Source organism: Elgaria multicarinata, chromosome 2 (assembly GCF_023053635.1).
Source record: "Elgaria multicarinata webbii isolate HBS135686 ecotype San Diego chromosome 2, rElgMul1.1.pri, whole genome shotgun sequence".
In the NCBI taxonomy this organism is placed as follows: domain Eukaryota; kingdom Metazoa; phylum Chordata; class Lepidosauria; order Squamata; family Anguidae; genus Elgaria; species Elgaria multicarinata.
Genome location: NC_086172.1, coordinates 79,287,505 through 79,309,393, shown reverse-complemented (window position 1 = coordinate 79,309,393; position 21,889 = coordinate 79,287,505). Strand labels below are relative to the sequence as shown.

Sequence of the window (21,889 nt, the reverse complement as noted above, 5' to 3'; positions counted from 1 at the left end):
CTGGGCCTGAGATTGTCCAATGCCTGAGAGAGAGCGTCCTGCCTCGGTGGGCCTGGGATTGTCCAATACCTGAGAGAGAGCGTCCTGCCTCAGTGGGCCTGGGATTGTCCAATGTCTGAGAGAGAGCGTCCTGCCTCAGTGGGCCTGGGATTGTCCAATGTCTGAGAGAGAGCGTCCTGCCTCAGTGGGCCTGGGATTGTCCAATGCCTGAGAGAGAGCATCCTGCCTCGGTGAGCTGGATCTTCCAGCAGGTGTCTTCATTCAGTACACACGGTGGTCAAGCAAAGAAGCGCTGGGCAGTCTGCAGTACTGAGACCCACCTTAAGGTTGGCTGAAGCCCACTGGTGGATCCTCCTGACCTACAGTTTGATAAACATTGAACTCTTTGTCCATCACTGAAATGCACTCCCCAAGCACTTCCCCCAAACTGAATTCAAACCTTGGCCTGAAAGAAGTTCAACACCCCTGCTGTACGGGGTCTGTACGGGGAAAATTATATTCTACAATTAATTTATCTCCCCCCAGCATATGAAGCATTGGCAGGGCATTTTTAAAAATAAAATTATAAAAATAAATAAATTAAAACCACATTTTTCCTCACACAAGACCAGAGTGCGAAAAAGTATGAACTATCTCCCATCTTTGCTATTACTTTTGTGCGTGAGTGAATGAAAGAGATTAGATTTCTCCATTGTCTCCTATGAGCATCTCTCACTTTTACCTTCTATTAAACAGAGGGAATAACTTTGGGAGTAAAAAACAAACACAGGGAGTCCGCCACGACGACGTCAAAAGAATTGCCGGTCTATCACTTTCTTACGTCTTTGATACGAATTGGCTTCCGCTTTCATGAGCAAAAAAAAAATACTTCAGCGGCCTCCAGACTCTGGAGATTGACCACGGCAATAGCCAATCAAGTTACAGCACTGGGACTCGCTCGTTCGCCCTCTAGATGAGAGGCTTCAGACCCTACCATAGAGTGAGGGCGGGAGGAGAGCGAGCCTTACGCTCCTGACGTCCGCTCCTCCAGAACTGAGCTGGTTTCCCGCTCCTAACCTTTCTAACGCAAAGAATGTAAGAGTTGCACCATAGAGATGCCAAAGTGATGGCGCTCCTCTGCGTTCATAGAGAATCATGGCCGATGGCGGTTTTCCATTTTTACCGGAAGTTTGGGGGGGGAGAAAGAGAAAGGGCGGACTTTTGCTATCTCTATACTGCCGTACAACTGAAGGTCTCCGTTGTGGCACCGGAAGGCGGAAGTGAGATTTGTCTTCCGGTGCAGTGGGGGAATGTGACTCGTGTTGCGCAGGCGGGAAAGTGTATCTGGTGAGAGGGTGATGTAGGGGTTTGGACATTGATGGTGGTGGGCGCTGTGTCGGTCTGTCTTGCTGCTCCCTTGTGAGGCGAGCTTTGGCTTCCCACTGCTGCATGCAATCCTATACATTCTTAACTGGTAAATAAGTCCCGTTGATCTCAGTGGGGTTTACTTCTGAGTAGACACGTATAGGGAGGAACAGTAAGGCAGACTGACGTGTGTTAAGGCAGAGAGGCAGCATGCTTTGGGAGCTCTTGCAGAGTTTGTGTGGCCTCTTGTGAGACTGCATTGGGGGACCCCGTAGCCAATATGGTTCTGGGATTGCTGTGTATAATTTGGGTAAATGGCAGATACTTGTCCCACAGTTGTAAAGTGATGGATTTTGTTTGTTTGTTTGTTTTGGTAAATGTTTGTTTTTATGCTTCCTTCCCAGGTGCTTTAGGACTGTTTGAGTGTTCTCTGGATCTCAGGGCTCCTTTGGCTTTTCTTACGGACTAGAATATGTCAACTTCAAGAATGGACTAAAGCGTTTTCTTTTCTTCCTGTCTGATTCTATGCACAAAACGTTTTCCAGAGCAGCACATCTTGTTGGTGTGGCTCCGACCCCTGCCATAGTGGCTGAGGGGTTGGGAGGGAGCTGTCAACATGGCAGATACATTGGAGTTCAATGAAATTTACCAGGAGGTGAAGGGATCTATGGTGAGTGAGGGTGGGCAGTTCTGTAATTTGGTGCTATGGGAGGAATAAACTGTATGTTTGGAGGAAGACTGGCTTTGTAGATAAGATGGCCAGCTTGCCACTGTAGAAATCTGAGATGGATCCCAGTGCTCTGCCACAGACTTATGTGATCTGTGGCAGCCGTCTCCAACTTGGTGTGCCCCAAATGTGTTGGGCTATGGCCTAAGCCATGCTGGCTAGGGATGATGGTGTTTCTAGTCCAACATATCAGAAGGCCACTAGATTGAGGAAGGTTGATCTGTGGTATCTTTTGGGTATCCTATCTTTAAAGGGAGCAAAAAGTAATACTGCTATGCCTCTGAAGAAATTATTGAGGGTAAATACTTTAAATGTAAGACTGTGGAGCCTATGATAATACATTTATTGGGCTAATAAGTACTTTAAGAGTGATGGTTAGATGTATAGCTTTACTTTTCTATCTGTACTTCGAAGCACCAAGCATTGTGGACAAATAACTTGGGGTAGAGTTGAGTGTCATCAGTGTGTAGGTGGTACTAAAAGCCTGAGATTACATGTGTTTGGCCAAGGACAGCATGTATAGAGATAATAGCAGAGAGTCTGGAACAGATCTGTGGGATCCCAGTGGAGAGGGGGAAAGCTGGAAGGAAAAGCTTCTCTCTGTAGAAACACTGAATAAGTGATTAGACAGATAGAAAGAGACTCAACTGAAGACAGAGCCGCAGAAACCCAGGGCATGGAAGGAGCAGAGAAGGAGAAAACGAGTATCTGTACGAAAGGCAGCAGAGAGGTCAACAAGAATGAAGACAGAATAGAAACCTTTGGATTTGGCAGTGAGGGAATAATTATAATGGTGAGGGCATCTGTTTCAGTGGAGAGCAGAGGGCAGAAACCAGATTGCAGAACACTGATATCTGGAGATTTAATTGAACAAGTGGTCATTCTCTCTAGTTTTCATATTATAATAAGCCATATTAAGATTGTAAGAATTGCTTTTCTGAGTCAAACAGAAGGTGCACTCTGGGAAGTTCAAAAGCAAAGTATGATTTTGCGCTTTTGTTTTTTTGCTCATCAGAAACACATAGCTTGTGTGGGTTTTCAAACCTGAAATCATTTGAGGTATCCTAAACTATAAGAAAGTCTGATAGCCTACTCAGTGGTACCAAAACTTGCCTACAACCCTGATTTCAACTGGGTGCTGAATCCTGAGTGCTCAGTCTAGGTGGTGTCATGATACGAGATATATTTAGACTCCTAATCTGCCCCATCCCAGATGTTTGGGCAGAAACAATTGTAGGAGAAGGAATTCCCACAATTTAGGAGAGTTATTGTGAGCATTACTTTAGATGTATGCTTATTTATTATTTATTTATTAATTACATTTCTATACCGCCCAATAGCCAGAGCTCTCTGGGCAGCTCACAAAAATTAAAAACATTCAAAGTATAAAACAACAGCATAAAACCATAATATAAAATGCAATATAAAAGCTCAACCAGATAAAAACAGCAGCAATGCAAAATTACAAATTTAAAACACCAAGTTAATATTTATTTATTTATTTATTTTGCTGCTCAGGGGATTCTGAATGGTATTTGAGAGACAGCATTTGGTGGTTCTTTGAAGAATGAAGATGAAGAACCCACCAGTCTTCACATTTCTAATGGGAATTTCACATATCCCATATATATATATATATATATTTATTTAAGGATTTTTATGCCGCCATTCAGCCAAAAAAGGCTCTCACGGCGGCTTACAAAAGTATTTCTTGACAGTCCCTGCCCACAGGCTTACAATCTAAAAGACATGACACAAAAGGAAAGGGGATCCGGAGGGAGGAGGAGGAGGGGGAAAAGGAAATTTTGATACATCTAATTATACAGTTAGATGCCATTCCCTGTCCAAGTGCTCCAGTGGCACCGCTTTGTTGCTATCATTCACTGTCTCTTCTGGCTTAGAACGATGGACGTCTGCGGCTAAACCGTCAAGGGGTGATTTTCAAGAACAGCAAAACTGGAAAAGTTGACAATATCCAGGCCTCGGAGTTGTCAGAGGGCATCTGGCGACGAGTGGCATTGGGCCATGGTCTCAAACTACTTACAAAAAGCGGCCATGTCTACAAGTATGATGGGTTCAGAGAGACGGTAAGGTCCCTCTTGTTAATGAGTTTGCTTCTGAACATGATACAACACAGCCCTTTGCAGGTCCCCAGGACTTGTAGGGATGAGCAGCTTCAGTTATTAAGGCTATCTTTTGGTTGTTATCTTTTGAAATCTGTCACTGATTGTTCATTGTAGCCAGAAATTCTGTAGTTTCATATTCAGTTAGATTATGGAGATGTATGTGCCTCTTAACTTTAGCCTTATGCACCCATTCATGGCTTTTATTAGTTCCAGGTTCTTTTAGAGTTGCTGCCAGTTTTATATTGGGTTGTGTCTAGAGAATTTCCAGTTTTATGCATCTCTTGTAGGAAGTTGTGCTGGCAAGGCATACAACGCTTAAGTTGTTTTTTTAAATGGCTCATCTACGTCATTGAATGTTTGTTAGTATTGCTTTCCTCTTTACATTTTCATTTTGCATTTACTTTCTTCTGGACTGTGGTGTGAGACATGTTTCATTTTCAAGGCACAGTGGGAACTTTTCTGCTTATGTAGAGAGATCTACTCCCTACAAGCCACAACTATATACTCACAACAAGTCACAATCATATATGTCAATGTGATTCACCCCCCCCCCCCGATGTTGTAAACAACAGCTCCTATAATTCCCAGTCAGTGGGGTCATTGACCATGCTGTTTGGGTGTGATTAGAGTTCTGCTCCAACACATCTGGAGGGCACCAGATTGGGCAAGGCTGTACTAGTGCGTTGTCTGGCTGTTTCCTAATTAATGCATTTTCCTCCCTTAGGAGTTTGACAAACTCTCAGATTTCTTCAAGACCCACTTTCACTTGGAACTTGCTGAAAAAGACCTGTGTGTGAAGGGTTGGAACTGGGGGACAGTGAAGTTTGGAGGTGAGTTTGCATGGGTTAGATGGAACCCATGGGAAACTGGCACATAGAACAGAAGCATCTAGCAGATAATATAGCTAATAGGAAGGCATCATTTCTACTTATTATTATTATTATTATTATTATTATTATTTATTTATTTATTTATATAGCACCATCAATGTACAATGTACTTACCTTGGAGCAGGATTGACCGTGACCTATGTGTGTTTGGGTTAACTGTGGGCTATGAGAGTGTATTACATTCTCTTGAAAGCTATCCTGTTGATCATTTGCAGGGCAGCTCCTCTCTTTTGATATTGGGGAGCAGCCGGTTTTTGAGATCCCACTCAGTAATGTGTCCCAGTGCACAACTGGCAAGAATGAGGTGACGCTGGAGTTCCACCAGAATGATGACGCTGAGGTGTCGCTGATGGAGGTGCGCTTCTATGTGCCGCCCACCCAGGAAGACGGCGTGGACCCTGTGGAGGTGAGCATAGTGTAGTGAATGTAGCCTGAGGAGGTGATGAAGGAGACGGGGAGGAAGCATTAGTTCATAAAACTCTCATTCCAATCTTTCTTGCAGGCGTTTGCCCAGAATGTGTTATCCAAGGCAGACGTCATCCAGGCCACTGGAGATGCCATCTGCATCTTCCGAGAGCTGCAGTGCTTGACGCCACGTGGACGCTATGATATCCGCATCTATCCCACCTTCCTGCACCTCCATGGCAAGACATTTGACTACAAGATCCCCTATACTACTGTTCTGCGGCTTTTCCTGCTGCCCCATAAAGACCAACGGCAGATGTTCTTTGTGGTGAGGAGCAGTGGAATTGTGGGGAACAGGTTTCTTGTTAGGAGTAGTAACTATGGTTGCCTTTTGGAATATGCACCATGCAAAAACCCTCTTCCTTCTCCCGGCACTTGATGTGAGAGAGACCACTTGCTTTAATTCTTTGTTACTAATTTAAAATCCAGGAGTAATGGGGGTTTGTCCATGTTATACTGCATTCCTGGTGGCTGCAGAGCTGGAGGGAAGAATCCAGAAATGGCCTTCCTCCCACATACTAAGTAATCAGTAATCGTTCCTGATAATGTTCCAGGGGTAGTTGTGTATCCTTCCCCCTCCTGTTCCTCTCCCCTCTTGATGATGCAGGCAAAGGAGCTCAGCTTCTGTGCCTGGGTGGCAGGCTTTGTGGCTTTCTTCCTATGTACTGATTACAGTAGTTGTGGAGAGAGGTGCCGGAGTTGTTCCCTCAGTATTGCACTACTAGCTTGCCCATTCCCGTCTTCCTGTTAGACTGGGAGAAAGCATGGCCTCATTAGGCTGGGAGAAAGTACCGTCTCCTTAGAAAGACAGCTGGGTGGACTGGAGGTTGCATGCCTGTACCAGGAGCTGTGTACCAGATTGCACACGTGCCCAAGTTCTTTGTTCCTTGGATGGGCCTTAGGAGAAAAGAAAGTCAGAGCTTGCACATCCAACCTGGCCCGGGAGGTTGGGAGCTGAGCATGCAGGCAGTGGTAACTTGGGCAGCTTCGTGCACAGCATTGAGTGGTTTTCCACTTGGATACTTACTTGTAAGCAACTGCTACTCTAGGTACACTAAACCTAGATCATGCTATTTCTGGGGTAGCTGTTGCCGTTGTGACCGTTTCCATTTCTACATGTCTGATTTTTTAAAAAATAGACAACTGTTATGCTCTTGCCGTTCCAAAAAGATCTGTGTGAACTATATTCACTTGGATCCAAGTCCAATTGATTAAAACAAATTCTCAAAGTGGAATAAACTGTTCTCCAAGTTGAGTGTCTGTTGAGACTGGTGCTGTTTAAGATGCCATTCAGATTACTCTCCTGTTGGTGGCTTGCAAAATGAATTTTGACCAGGCATGGGTGGCTAAGTTAGGAGGAAGGTCAAGTTTGTTACCATGTTATGAAATAGGAGTTGAATGTGATTGTGGTGTGGCTGGTTGCTCCCTATGAGAATGGGTCAGAACTCATGACAAAGGTAATTGTTGTCTCTTCTTCCTCCCAGATCAGCTTAGACCCTCCTATAAAGCAAGGCCAAACCCGCTACCACTTTCTTATTCTACTCTTCTCAAAGGATGAGGACATCTCCTTGACCCTCAACATGAATGAGTGAGAACCCTTCACCATATTGTGTTCCTTTACAGCAGCTGTGGGGAATTTGTGGGCCTCCAGATGTCATTGTATTCTGACACCCATCAGCTCCAGCCAGCATAGCCAATGGTCAGGAATTCTGTTTTACCACATACGGAGGGCCACAGGTTCCCCAGCCCTGCTTTATTATATATTTGCATATGACTCTGCCAGATGGCTTCCAACGCCAACTTCTAAGCTTGATGCCATAGATCATCTCCAGATGTTTTATGTTGTTTTATTTGGTGGCGTAATAATCTTTGTTGGCCCTTGCATTTCCATTTCTGTTGAACATGGTGTGCGTGGGTGGGGTGGGGTGAGGGAGGGGGAGAGAGACTTGCACAAGGTGACCCTAATGCATGGGTCACCAACCTTCTAGGGCCAGTGGGCACATTTGGAATTTTGGGAGAGCATCGTAGGTGCTCTCACAAAATGGCTGCCATGGTGGGTGTACCCAGTCACAAAACATCCATTTGTCTGAAGGCAAACTGGCTGAGGTTGAAAGAAAAAAATAACTTGCCTCAGAACTCAAGTAAAAGGGAGAACGAGAATCTGAGCTCCAAAACACAAAAGCACTCTTTTGAACCCACAGTTCTTTGCTCCAGCAGCCATTTCACAGACAGCAGTCTGTTTTTATGGTTTTAAATTTTGTATAACAATTTTTAATATTTAATGTTTTAATCTTTTGTAAATTGCCGAGAGAGCTTCGGCTATGGGGCGGTATAGAGATGATGATGATGATGATGATGATAATAATAATAATAATGAGGCTCAGAAACAAGAAACTTGGTCAAGAAATTGAGAACAAGGCAGAGGTGGAGTCTGTGCCCTAAATGCCAAATCACATATTCCACCCCACACACACCCCGTGAAGCACAACAAAATACCCATTTCACAGAAGACAAACTAGCGATCCTCAGAGAAGCACCCCACCCCCGAAGAAAAAAGACCTATTCAAAACACACACAGTACGGGCAAATGACTCCCTTTGCTCCTCGTTCCCCCTTCTAGCCCAGGTGTTGCTTAACCCTTCCCAGCTTCCTGTGTTCTTTTTTCTAGGTGGCTGGTTGCACTTCAAAAACAAAGCACTAGGCTTCAGCTGCCCACCATTTTATTTTCTAAGAACGCTCTGGGCCCTTCTTAAAATCTCTATTAATTTTTCTTTAAATAAAACGGCTAATGCTTTTTTAAAAAATTAAGTGGGGCAATGAGTCTGGTGAGAACCAAGAGAGATGTCTAGGTACATTGATGGCCTCAGGCACCATGTTGCAGACCCCAACACTATGTATACAAACTGAGGTCTTCTGGTTCCAAGCACAAGGTTTTAACATTTGGGCAGGCATTAGCACTGGTCGTGTCTCCATGTATGCCTTGTTACTCCTCCCACCCATATATTTTTTTTATTTATTTAAAACATTTGTAACCTGCCCTATATCACTAGGGTCTCAGGGCCGTGTCCTTCCAGCGTCTTTTAGATTCATCATTGTCATTTGAGGCTCAGGTGACCTCGGTGGCACAGAGTGCCTTTTACAAACTCTGGTTGGTGGCCCAGCTATGCCCCTATCTGGACAGGGATAACCTGGCTTCAGTTGTCCATGCTCTGGTAACCTCCAAGTTAGATTACTGCAATGCACTCTATGTAGGGCTGCCTTTGAAGACGGTTCGGAAGCTGCAGCTCATGCAAAATGCAGCAGCCAGATTGATTTCGGGAACCAGAAGGTTCTACCATATAACACCTGCTCTGGTCCGCTTGCACTGGCTGCCTGTATGTTTCCGAGCCCAATTCAAGGTGCTGGTTTTGACCTATAAAGCCTTACACGGCTTGGGACCACAATACCTGATGGAACGCCTCTCCTGACGTGAATATACCCGGTCATTACGTTCAACATCTAAGGTCCTCCTCCGGGTGCCTACTTTAAGAGAGGCTCGGAGTGTGGCAACAAGTGACAGGGCCTTTTCGGTGGTGGACCCCAGACTATGGAACGATCTCCCTGATGAGGCTCGCCTGGCACCAACGCGGCTATCTTTCCGGTGCCAGGTTAAGACTTTCCTCTTTGCCCAGGCATATGGCAGCACATCTTAATCACCCACATGTTTAGTTTTTTTAAACGGTTTTTAATGCTTTATGTGTGTATGTTCTGTGTTTTAAAATTTTAAATTTTGTATACTTGTTTTTATCTCAATTTTAGAATTTCTGTAAACCACCCAGAGAGCTCTGGCTATGGGGGCGGTATATAAGTGTAATAAATAAATAAATAAATAAAGGGCCCCTCCAGTGTGGTTGTTTTTACTTGTATTCTCTTTGTGTTTAGGGATGAAGTAGAAAAGCGCTTTGAGGGAAGGCTCACCAAGAATATGTCTGGCTCCCTGTATGAGATGGTCAGTCGTGTCATGAAAGCCCTTGTCAACCGCAAGATCACCGTGCCTGGGAACTTCCAAGGGTGAGGAGTGCTTGGATTCAGGGGCAGAGGAATCATCAGCCATCAGCTTTTCTTGGGGTGGGTGTAAATGAGAAGAAGGGGTGGATTGAGATTGCTCCTGGTGTTGTGGTTGAAAATCATCAAGACTTCAAGATGGCTGGTGTAGTGCTCTGTAAAATCACAAGTTTTTATTGTAATGTGACAGATTTGTCCTTGCCTAGGGATACTATGATACTATGATAAATTTCTGAATTTAGCTTGATCACGGATCAGCAGGTAACCTATCCCATGCCATATTCCAGGAACAAAGTGTCACGAAATTAACATATACATTTTTTTTTAAAAAATAGAGTACTCTGAAATCAGGTTTATCATTTCATGTTTTAATTCAAATCTTAAGCAGCTTCTGCACGATTCACATTTTAGATAAGAGCATTAAATATTTCTGAGCTTGTAACAAAAAGGATCATAGAGAAGCCCAGACGAGGACCAATATTGTGTCCAAGTGAAGACAGATAGAATGTGCTGGTGAAACCAGTGTTTTGAAATCCCTATATATTTCCCCTCATATTTATATGATTCTTTATCAACTTGCTTATGTATGTTTCCCACAAAGCAGAATTTCTCTAATAATTAGCTACATTTTTTTCCAAAGTTCCCAGCTATGATTTGGGGTGATGTATTTACTGCATATCTTCTCAGCTTTTCTGAGTCACACTTTCCTTCATAGCAGAATAACATTTGCTTCTCTTCATAGGTTTATTATTCCACTATTTAAAATCGTATGCGTTTCTAAGTTCTATTTACTTCCCATTATATTTCATGTTCACTTATTTACATCATAGCCACACGTAAGCAGATAATGAGGACAGTAGTCCAGTAAGCAAGCAGTTATCCTTCCTTTTCCCAACTTTCTTATCTGAAACACCTGCTGGTCTTTCCCAAGTTCAGCTGGGGAAATGTCATCTTTCTCCAAGAAAGCACCTAGGTCAATGAAAAGTTTTGCAGGGATGTTTCTGTTAGAATGCCTCTGTTAGTATCAAATCAGTTAAAACTAAATACAGGAATATGTCTTAATATTCCATGTGCTTCTCTCTGAAACTCATAGCTTAGGAGAATTACCACTTATGAGAAAAAAATGTGGAAGACCAATAACTCTTTTTTTGTACAAGTATTTGCAAGGTAGCTTATTATGTAGGTTGGTGCAGGAGTCTTGCAAGATGCAAAGGCTTCTGGGGCAAATATTTGGCACCGTAACAACTCAGGGTAATGGGGTTGTGTGATGGATAGGCTGTACCTGTGCATCAGATGGTGGCTGAGTGAGATGTATGTTAACATGTCTTTCCCTGTTACAGGCATTCCGGGGCACAATGTATCACCTGCTCTTACAAGGCCAGTTCGGGGCTCCTGTACCCTTTAGAACGTGGCTTCATCTATGTGCACAAACCACCTGTCCACATCCGGTTTGATGAGATCTCTTTTGTAAACTTTGCCCGTGGAACCACAACCACACGCTCCTTTGACTTTGAGATAGAAACTAAGCAGGGGACACAATACACGTTCAGCAGCATAGAGAGGTGAGTGAACCTGACAACCATGGAGGCACACGTGTGCGCTCTGTCCGTCTCTCCATCCATCTCAGGATGTAGACATTGTGAAAGAGGGAGTCAACTGCTGCCACCTTCGAGCCTCTTTCATTCCAAAAGATAGCTCTTTATTGGTGATGCATGATTTCAAGATGCGTTTTCATTCAGTGTCTCCGTCAGGCCTTGATCCTGCTCAACCGTCACAATGCTCCTGTCCTCCTTTTCCTTCTCCTCCTCTCCTTCCCCTCCTCACCCTCTGCCCACCACAAGATAGGAGGTGGTTTCCCTGAGAGCAGCAGAGTCACTGCTATTGTGACCAGTTCTGCTCCAGGCCTGTACTAGATGATTTCAGCTACGGCTTCTCTTCCCTGCAGAGAGGAATATGGCAAACTGTTTGACTTTGTGAATGCCAAGAAGCTGAACATCAAGAACCGAGGACTCAAGGAGGTACTTGTTATGGGAGGGTGGGCTAAAGAGAGGACAGAGAAAGGCAACTGCTGTCTAGTCCTGATCCTGATCTGCTTGGGCTGGGCTGTGGGTTTCTCTTACTCTCCAGAGCTTTTCTCCCTTCTCAATTTCTGTTCTCTCCTTGTAGAAGAAAAAGGTCTGTGCGATTGTCCCCTCCTCTTCCTCCTCTTGGTTCAGGTCTCCTTTGCATGGCTGTGGTGAACATTCCTAATCACCATAGTATAACCTTGCATGAAAGCACAGGGAAGGGGCAGCAGCCTGCTTTGCTCCAGGAGTGGCTTCTACCTAATCCACCTTATAGTCACTGGCATGATTCCTCCCTTCCCCTGGGGAGGGAGGTAAGGTGTGTTCTGGCAGACCTGAGAGGCAGCATGTACTCAGTTGTTGAGGAATCCACAGTGTGTGTGTGTGTGTGTGTGTGAGCAAGAAATCTTTCTTATGCGGTCTGTGAGCCCAGGAGCATGGTGAGAGTTGTAGTTTCAGGATCCCTGCATGCTTTGGGTGTGGAAAACGTTGAGAAAGTGTGTCGGCTCAAAGAGTGGAGTGGGGAAGTCTTGTGCCAGTTCCCATGGGACATCTCCTGTGTGCATTTCTAGGGCATTAAGTCTGTGCCCTACGATGACTATGCCGGCTCAGATGAGGACACCCACGATGCCTACTTGGAGCGTATGAAGGAGGAGGGCAAGATTCGTGAGGAACATGCAAATGATAGCAGCGAGGACTCTGGGGAGGAGACAGGTGAGCCTTGAGATAGAAGCTGGCCCTATTCCCCCGAACTGCTCTCCGTTGCAGCCAGGACCATCCTCTTGCCTTCCCTTCTTTGCATTTCCCTTTGGGTTGCAAACCAGGATTTACTTTTTCTAGATGAATCGTTTAATCCTGTGGAGGAGGAGGAAGATGTGGCAGAAGAGTAAGTAAAATGTTTTTCGTTGCCAGTGATATGGCTGTTGAATGGAAATGGCTGTTCTGTATGAATGGGGTTGTTCTATGCTCTAGCTTTAATACCCTAGTGACAATATTGCCTTGGGGGACCGTATGAGGGTCCAAAAGGCAGGAGATAAGTGTTTTAAAAATAAATATTTGGGAATCCTGTCCTCTTGAAGGGAGTGGTATAACCCTAAAGCTGCAATAAAGTCTGAGGCATTGTGATGGGATCTTCTGGAGTCTTGGAATATGATTAAGACAGTGGGAGAAGGGAAATTGCATGATTGGAAGACTTGTAAAAAGGGATTGTTAGATGTCTGTGTTAAGAATGACTACAATAATAGGGCGGGAAGGGAGAACAGTTTGGGTTTGATTCTAGAAATGATGTGAGGATCAGTAGGGTGAAAACAATAAAAAAATGATAATCAAAATTATTGGGGAAGAATTGGTCTTAACAGTCAAGGTGCTACCTTGAGACTCACTTCAATCATTTTATGCCTTTCATCTTCAACTTTGAAATGCAGTGTCCTAGTGTCAAGCTAATATTATATGCTGATGGCTAAAGCTTCAGGAAAATATTGTGAGTTAGTAATCTGGCAATGCTTTCACTTCATTATTCTTTATTTAATGGCCCTGTAGTATAATGGTCAGTCTTGGAACACATGGGAGCAGTAGGCTAGACTCTGGAAACCTATTAGGGAAGGAGGATGTTACTCGAACGAGAGAGAGAGAATGTATGTGCACACACTTATTTACAAACCATATGGGATTTGTTAGTCGGGCTGTGAAGCTGCTGTCTCCTGAATGACTTTTTCTTGAGATAGGTTTGACAGCAACGCCTCAGCCAGCTCATCTAGCAACGAAGGAGACAGTGATGAGAAGAAGAAACCTGCTAAGAAAGCCAAAATGGTTAAAGAACGTAAACCCCGCAAGAAGCCGTCTGAGGTGAGAGCAACCAGGATGTGGAGATGGTTGAACCCAAGGCCACTCTGCTCTTGGCTTACTCTGGGCACAGGGAGAGAGAGTACTCTTGGGGCTTACTGTTAGGACTGGGCATCTGTGAGAAGGCAAGTAAGTAAATGTTTCAGGGCACAATCCTGTGCATGTTTATACAGAAGAAAAGTCCTATAAATCCCAGCATGCCTCAGCGAGCCCTTCTGTGAGTTGTAGGTCTTTTTTTGTCTGTAAACATGCATAGGGTTGCCTCTTAAAGGAGGTTTTATGTACCTTAGAGCTAGGGGCATTGTGACATACAAGGAACTTCTTACACCTGGAAATGTATGTCTGTGGGTCTGTGATGTGCAAGATCATCCCTGTATCCTACTAGGAACATTCTTCCATCGGCCAGAGAACTCTCAAGAGTCAGTCTACAAGTGATTAGCTGTCTTCACGCTGTTAGGATCTTGTTGTTGCTGTTGCTGTTGTTGTAAGAACCTTCATATGTGGCTCTCCTAAGTCAGTTGCTAAGCTTTATCATGCAACTTTCCGTTATGTGGCTTCAGAGCCTGGGTTTTTTAAGGATTGTCTTGTGCTTAGATAATATCAGCAAGATTAGCTGCATGAAGAGAGAAGCTCCATAATCAAAATGCATTTCAGGCATTTTGTGTTTAATCCCTTGGAGCCTTCAGCATCATGATCAAGAATTGCAGTAGGAGATGCTTTGGGAGAAGAATATGAGGCACTTTGGGGGGTGGCAGCTTGCCAGAAGAAGGGTTGGCCTGAAGTTCGCCATCCTGGCTGTAGTGAAAAGTCAACGTGGAGGTCTTTGCACAAGTAGCTTTATGAGGCAGGTTAGCAGGGATCTTTTTTGAGGAACCTGGGAGGATGTATCTTTACCCTGTGATGGATTGTTGTGCTTTTTCCCTTCTGTTCCCCCTGCCCCCCCCCACCCACCCACCACCACCAACAGGGTAAGAAAGGGAAAGACCCCAATGCCCCAAAGAGACCTTTATCTGCCTACATGCTTTGGCTCAATGCTAATCGTGACAAGATCAGATCTGAATGTCCCGGTATGAGCGTCACTGATGTGTCCAAGAAGGCTGGAGAACTCTGGAAAGGGATGTCCAAAGAGAAGAAAGAGGTGAGTGAAGAGGTGGTGGCAGCGGTGGTTGTGGTTGTACTCGTTTTATGGGGGTCGGATGAAGGTTATGTGCTTTCTGGACAGGGCTTTGGCAGCTTGTACCATAAATCCAAACTTTGCACCACTTTAGCATCATTTTGTACATGGTGTATGTGACTTTTGGAGTGCTGTGGTTTTCAGAAAAAGGCCAAGGGGGTACGACCGAGGTTTATACAACTGTGCATCTTGAGTACCAGTTGCTGAAGGGCAAACCATGAGGGAAGGCTATGATCTTGATGTCCTGTTTGGGGCTTTCTCAGAATGACCTTTGGGGCAGGCCATGGCTCTGTGGTTGAGCGTATGCCTGTCCTCCCCAGGTAAGACTGGGAACGACCTCTACCTGAAGCCCCAGAGAGCTGCTGCTCGTCGGTGTAAAGATTGTTGAGCTTGATGGACTGATGGGACCATAAGGCAGTTCCTTACGTCCCTATCTGGCTGGCCACTCTGTTTCATGCATTTTAAAACCTTGACATATAAGTGTAAAAGTGGGGGTAAACAATTTATTAAAAATATCAGTGTCTTATATAGGATATAAGTCCTGGCTTTGGTGTTAGTAGGGATGGTAGAGGAATTCGTCTTTTATGGGTTACGCAGCTTTTTATGAATGAGTAGAACTGACTACGTTTGGTTATAGGAATGGGATCGCAAAGCCGAAGAGGCCAAGAGGGACTATGAGAGGGCCATGAAGGAGTACACGGAGGGTGGCAAGTCGGAGAGCTCCAAGAAGTGAGTCAAGAGTTTCCCTAGAAGGACCAACTCCCTTCCCCATCTCTCCACAGTGCTTCTGCTACCCCAAAGGGATTCTGCCATTATAGAATCTTGTCTGCGTTCTTGCATGTGCAGGGAAAAGCCCAAGAAGAAAAAGAAGCCGGAGAAGCCAGGGAAAGGCAGGCCAGAGAAGAAAGCTGCGCCCCCTGCAAAATCCTCGGCCAGCAAGAGCCCTTCCAAGCAGCTAGGCGAGAGCTTCAAGAGCAAGGAGTTTGTGTCCAGTGACGAAAGCTCCTCAGGCGAGGACAAGAAGGAGGTGGGTGCTCTGTGGTGGCACTGAAGTGTCTCTGCCAATGACCTGGGAAGCGGCGAGGGAGAAATGCATGTTACATTGAGTTCAAAATCATCTTAGCAGCTCTTCTTGCTGCAGAGGAGCTGCCAGATCCCGCCACTTTTTCTGGTGTTCTTTCTGTAATCCCTAAAAGTTACAGACCAGACCTCTAACCTTGTACATGACGTTCCGTAGCATGTGTGTTTTGGTTGAACTGTACCCTTGAGGCAATGCCATATTTGTAGTGTTGTGGATGTCACAAAATTGAGAACACTTTTGCAAGAACCAAGGCTTTATAGAGTCGTGTGAGTAGGCGAGTGCGTTAGGACAGATGCTGTTCCAGGGAAGATCGATCTAGGGTCATGGGAACAAAAAGGCCTTCTGGTTTTAGAAGTCTCACCTCTGACAACTGGAAAGGCTTGCTTAAAGTCCCCCTGGGTTTTTGAGCCTTTGGAAGACACATCTGTGCCCATGCATTTGCTTTGCTATGGTCTGCAGCCATGAAGGCTAGAAACCTCATATTTTAGAAATGAAACCTGAGACTCCCCTGAACCCTGTTCTTACGCTGAATATGTGCATATGCACAAGTTGGGGGGCAATCTTGGCTTTAAACATATATCATATTAACATTTCCATTCCTCTTTGGTTTCCAAACTCACTTGCTTATTCATTGCCATTTGCTGAACCATGTTGCCCACTTCATCTATGTTATGGATTGTGTTTCTAGTGTAGCAAAACATTTTGAGCTACATAAGCACAATGCCTTTGTCTCTGGGTCTCCCATTCTTCATGCAGCTTACACATCCTTTTGGCTCCTTTTATTGCCGTTGGCTGCTGAGCTGAGGTTTAATTGATCTGGTCCCAGTGGTAGCTGGCTCTCCTTTCCGGTGTTGATGCTCTTAGCGTAGATCCTGTAAGACATGCAGTTAATCTTGATTGCCTATCCCTGTGTCACTTTCTTTTTCAGGACTCGGAGGAGGAAGAGATTGCCAGCACCCCACCCAGCTCAGCAGAGTCTGCATCTGGCTCCGATTAGCAGGAAAGACCCACACAACCACCCAGGTTCCCCTATCCCTCTTCCAGGTGGTCTGGCGGTTAGATTGCTGAGACGAAACTGACTGGACACTGTTTTATCCCGGCAAGTAGGCTGGAGAGCTGGCACTGTATAGGACTCCCTACTGGCCTACCCAGCTTGTTCCCCCCCTCCCAGTATTGCAGGTTGCTGCCGGGGCCAGCTATTATCTCTGGAGAAAATGGATGCCACTAAAAGAAAGAGGATGGAGAATGCCAGTTATCCCCTTGTTCTGCTTCTATGTTGTCATAGATGCACTGTATCCCTTTAGATGGCAGTCTGGGTAGTATGTGACATGGAGCTGGAAGCTGGGACACTATGCAGCCTCCCTAGTCAGATGGCGTTGTTTTTCTTCTTTTTTTCAAGGCTCTCTTTGTATTCTGTCTTAATGTGACTAACTGATTTAATAAAATCTTGAATTTGGATGAGATTTCTTCTTGTTTAACCCAAAGCAAGGCCTGGATAAACAAGCAAACTTTTTTCAACACCGATACTTACGAAGAAGTAGTAGAAGAAGAGAAAGTAACCAAGGCTTCTGCAGCAGCAGGAAAAGACCTGCCCTATTCCCCCTCCCTCCCCCCCCCACCTGAGCCAATGATTTCTCTGTAGGGCTTGGGGTGGGAGCTGCATCTCCTTTTGCTTTGGACCAAGGGGCTTCACTGCCTTCCATTAGCAGCTGTACTAATGGTGTTTAAAGGACACTTGTGTGCTGCTGGGACTTGGCTAATGCAAGCAAGCAGTCAATAGTGATGAGGTCTGGCAGTGCAGGAGGCTCCACCAGCAATAACAATGTCTTTGAGCATCACCAACGTTAACGCTGGGGGCAGCGTTTGGTTCCTGAGCTTTCCCATAGCTGCCACTGGCACCTCCTAAAAAGTGTGGGGAGCTTCTATACTATGCCTCTCCAGTGTGAAGCAGTATTCCTCTAAGGAAAGAAGCTAGCACACAATTTCTCTTCCCCTCTGCTAGTACATTCTCCCTAAATCCAGCCAATTTGGAAGCAGAGATATGTGTGGGTGTGAAGGGAATAATGGTGAGCTGGCCTCCAGTGAAGTGCTGATGGCTCTTCCTTTGGCAGAGCTGCTGCTTTGAAGATGACTGTCTCGGGATTCATGAGTAGATCTGGAGGGAGACAGGACTAAAAAAAGTTAAGTTGGACCACATGGCTCAGCCCATGGAACTCAACAGCCTCTTTGCTAAGAGTATAATTGGTCTGCTGGGCCAAAAGACTGGTCCGTCTCCTTCAGCATTCTGTCCCCCAGGCACAGGAAACCCCATTGGGGAAGCGCACAAGCAGGGCATGGCAATGAAATCCAGCATGTTAACCTCCTGGGTTGTCATGGGAGTTGCTCTTTTGGCTAACATTTGTACTTCTTTTTTAAAAGCAATTTATGCTGTTGGCCATCACAACATCCTCTGGCAGTAGGTTCTATGTGCGAATTACACATTCTGTGGAGTACTTTTGATTTGTCTTAATCAGCGATTGAGACATTCCAATGGGGGGAGCTTTGTGCTCTTGAATTTTTAGAGCGAGTTGATCTGTAAATTCACTTTTCCTTACCATTCAATCTTGTGTTCCAATCTTGCCTCGCCTCAACTGATTCCCCCCCCACCCCACTAAGCTAAATTCCACAACTGATTCAGCCTGTCTTTGAAAAGAGCGGGAAACCCACCATTGATAGTTTTATTCCTCCTTTTTACTGCTGTACTAATCCTTTCTGAGATGAGGCAGGCAGAACTCAGCACTAAAATGTGAACAGAATCCAAAGTTGTACGAGCAGATTTCTGCTCATGCAATGGAACTTTCCCTTCTCTCCTGCCTTCCCCACCCCACAAAAAAACCCAAAAAACTGCTCTAGAATATCCCTCAGTTGTCTTGAACAGATATTGGGGGAGGAGGGGTAATTGGCCCCTTTCCTGTTCTGCTGATGGAAACCCTTGATTAGAGGAGAAGCACTTGCAGGATTTCTCCCATTGACTTTTATATAATTGATACTGATGGATGCTGTTTGTTGTCTCTTATGTCTTAACATTTTTCAGTTTTAGTTCATACCACATTCTTGTATCTGTCCTGAGATCTTTACTGAGTAGTTATGACTATTTCAGACATGAATCTGCATTTATGTATATTTAGGATCATTTATAATCACACTGGGGAAAATAATATGTATATAATGCTTTTAAGTGCTTCACACTATTTCAGTAATTCATTATTAAATGTGTGTGTGTGTATATGTGTGTGTGTGTGTATACACACACACACACACACACACATATATTCAAAGCTCTACAGATAAAATTGGAGAAGGTAAGTTATAGTCATGGGAGCTGGTGTAGTTCATTTCCCTCCTGTTGGAAACAATGGGATGGAAAAGTTTATTTTAAAAATCAAATGGCTGGAAAAGGCCAAAGAAAAAAGATACTCTCTTCCCACTTGCCCTGCTGGTATAGGAAAAGGCAATTTCTCTTCTTTGGTTTCTCCCTTTCCATTCCCCCGTAAGATTGCTCTGTTAAAATATATTTATGAATATATGTCTAAATGGCTGGGCATATACTGTATTCATCTTAGGTAAGTAAGAAAGGAAAGGAAACCACCTCTCAAAAGATCTCTCAACTTGCTTGAAACAAGACTAGTCTGGGGCAATGTGACTTATCTGCTGCATGCCATAAACAGCGTTATACCTACTTGCCATATAAAAGGTATCTGAAAACATAGAATTAACTGAATTCCACTTTTTAATTTTTTTATAGAAATTATCCCATTATTAAAGTTCCTACATGTTGTTTTAGCAGACTTCTATTATCAGACTTCCTTCATCTCAGTCTTTCAGCTGCCTGAAACTTTGCAGTAAGAAGTAAATTAATTAAATTCTTCCAACGTGCTAGAACATAATTCTGACTGAAATAGCACAGTGAAATCAGCAACATGCCCAGTAAATGTGTTTACCTTCATCCCAAAATGTTGAATCCTGGGACAGAATCACCCATGAAAATATGAGCCAGTCCAAAGTGTGTGTGTAAGTAAGAGTAGATGTAGGCAGAGAATGGCTTAAGGCTACCTGATGAGTTCATGGTCAAACTGGGATATGATCCAGGGATGTCTAGCTCATGCTCTTAACGCCTGCACTAACTTCGCTTACCTTGTACTTGTTTACTTTCACTGAGTCTCACTTTCCATTTTGTCTAGTCCTGAAATATGGAGAGCCTTCTGCAGGTTTTTCCAGTCTACTTTGGATTTTGGTATTATCAGTATTCAGTTTTAATTTCATTAATGTGTATTACACCTATCATCAGAAAGGGTATTTAGTCACATTTTGAAGGTTGCAAGTGACGGAATAAGATCTGTCTCTTGGTAATCTATTAAAATGATGGATCAGTCTTGTTTGCTTTCACCCACCCCCCACCTCTTAACCGTAAGCTTCAGTAGCTGTCCCTTTCTCGCCTTATAATTCTAACAAGGTTTAAGAACCTGCTACTTAATTTCTCCTTGGGCAAATACTTTATCATCTTTTTACAGCAATTACTTCCATTTTAGCTTTTCTAATGATACCATTTTGAGTTCTTAATGACTTAACCAGTACTGCCACTATTTATGAGAATACTACTTAGGGAGTCATCAAACTCCTTTTCTCCTCCCAAGTTAGTGCAGTGCCTGAACCATTAATTGAAATTCATTGCTTTAACCCAAACCAGAACAGAGCTTTCAATTTTGATTTTTTAAAAAACCAACCTACTCTTTCAGCATAGAGGTTTGCAGTATTTTTATACATTGATTTTTTTCTAGGTTCTGTTCTCTTCCAAGAAGAAATATAAAGCGATAGGATGGAGGATTGTCATTTTAAGGTTGCAAGCTAGCGTAAAACAGCCTGTTGAAAAAGTTTAACGTTCTGGTGTATAGCACAGTGCTTTCCTCTTGCTGTAGTGCTCAGGCAATCTCTGTCATTGCTTAGGTGTTAAAGTTATTAACTTTTTGGAAGTGGTTCCCAAATAGGCAGTCTGCATCTTTTAGGACTGCAGGGTTGTGGGCCCTGTAGTGTAGCCCCTTCTCATTGCACATAGCTCCGAGAGACTTGAGATACGGAATCCTGCTGCAGGCAGGTGGCTGTTGTGTTTGAGCAAGAAAATGGCCGTGGTCTTTATTTAAGCATTAGAAGTTGTTTCATTATGTTATAGCTTTCAGTTAGGGTGGGCTATTAAATAAGTTTTAGTAGGGTTGATTTATCATGACTTTTAGTCAATTTAGTAGAAGAAATCTGCATATGAGAAAGCAATCGTTCTAGAGAAAAAGGATATTTTGTGTATGTGTGTATTATATCAGGAATCTAGTTACAAAAGATTCCCCACCCCCCATTTCTCTCAGCATGGGATTCCTCTTGTAACAGGACATGTCATTTGTTACTTTCAGTAGCCATCCAAGTAGAAGATGTGTACGGATATGGTGAAATCCAGAATTTCTGTGTGCAGAGTGGTAGACTCCCACTGCTGGAAGTGGTAGTAAGGTGCCTTTGCTCAGTCTTCCTTCCCAAAGCTCCCTTTCCCCTTCAATCTGCTTTGGAGGGTTTGTGGGGTGGGAGACACCCCAGAACATGGGGAGCAGTGCGGGGCAAAGGGGGAAGTGGTGAAAATCATCTCCTTCCTCCAGTGGCAACCTCAACTGGATCTCAGTTCCTTACATGAGCAGGAGTTGGGAAGGGCAAGTCTGGATTCAACCCATAGTTTTAAAATGAGGCCATCTTATTGCATATGCAAAACACCATCATTGTAATGTGAATATTTGAATTTTTCAACATGAACTTGATGTAAACTGGTGCAACCAAACTAAACTCCAATAATATCAGTTCCAGCTGAATCTGTGGCTGATTTGACTCTGCCAATATTTAATCTTTAGTGACAGGCTAATGCTGAATGTTTCTTACTGTAAGATTTATTTTTCCAAGCCTCAAATATCCTTTGTACTGTCTTTTCTTTCTTTGACTTCCAAGATTTTAAAAAATATTTTAAAATACCCGAACTTCAGATTCCGTGGTATATGCTGAAGTTAAATTACCTTCCTTCTGTTTGCAAGAAAAGCTAAGAATCACAGTAGCCTTTTTAATAAAT

At 44.0% G+C, this 21,889-nt stretch overlaps 1 protein-coding gene across 2 annotated transcripts; it reads left to right on the top strand.

Annotated features, from left to right (window-relative positions):
• The first annotated feature begins 1,281 nt into the window (after positions 1-1,281).
• SSRP1 (structure specific recognition protein 1) lies at positions 1,282-17,212 on the top strand. 2 transcript variants are annotated; one of them, XM_063116918.1, is made up of 17 exons: positions 1,282-1,326; positions 1,749-2,014; positions 3,973-4,158; positions 4,922-5,027; positions 5,303-5,493; positions 5,590-5,820; positions 7,037-7,140; positions 9,474-9,602; positions 10,937-11,158; positions 11,542-11,614; positions 12,232-12,373; positions 12,500-12,545; positions 13,384-13,504; positions 14,469-14,639; positions 15,313-15,404; positions 15,522-15,702; positions 16,685-17,212. In XM_063116918.1, exons 2-17 carry the CDS (start codon positions 1,961-1,963, stop codon positions 16,751-16,753), a joined length of 2,118 nt encoding a protein of 705 aa, XP_062972988.1. In that variant the 5' UTR covers positions 1,282-1,326; positions 1,749-1,960; the 3' UTR covers positions 16,754-17,212. The 2 variants fall into 2 exon arrangements, with proteins under 2 accessions (XP_062972988.1, XP_062972987.1); XM_063116917.1 differs by lacking the exon at positions 1,282-1,326 and adding an exon at positions 1,368-1,453.
• Positions 17,213-21,889: the final 4,677 nt, after the last annotated feature.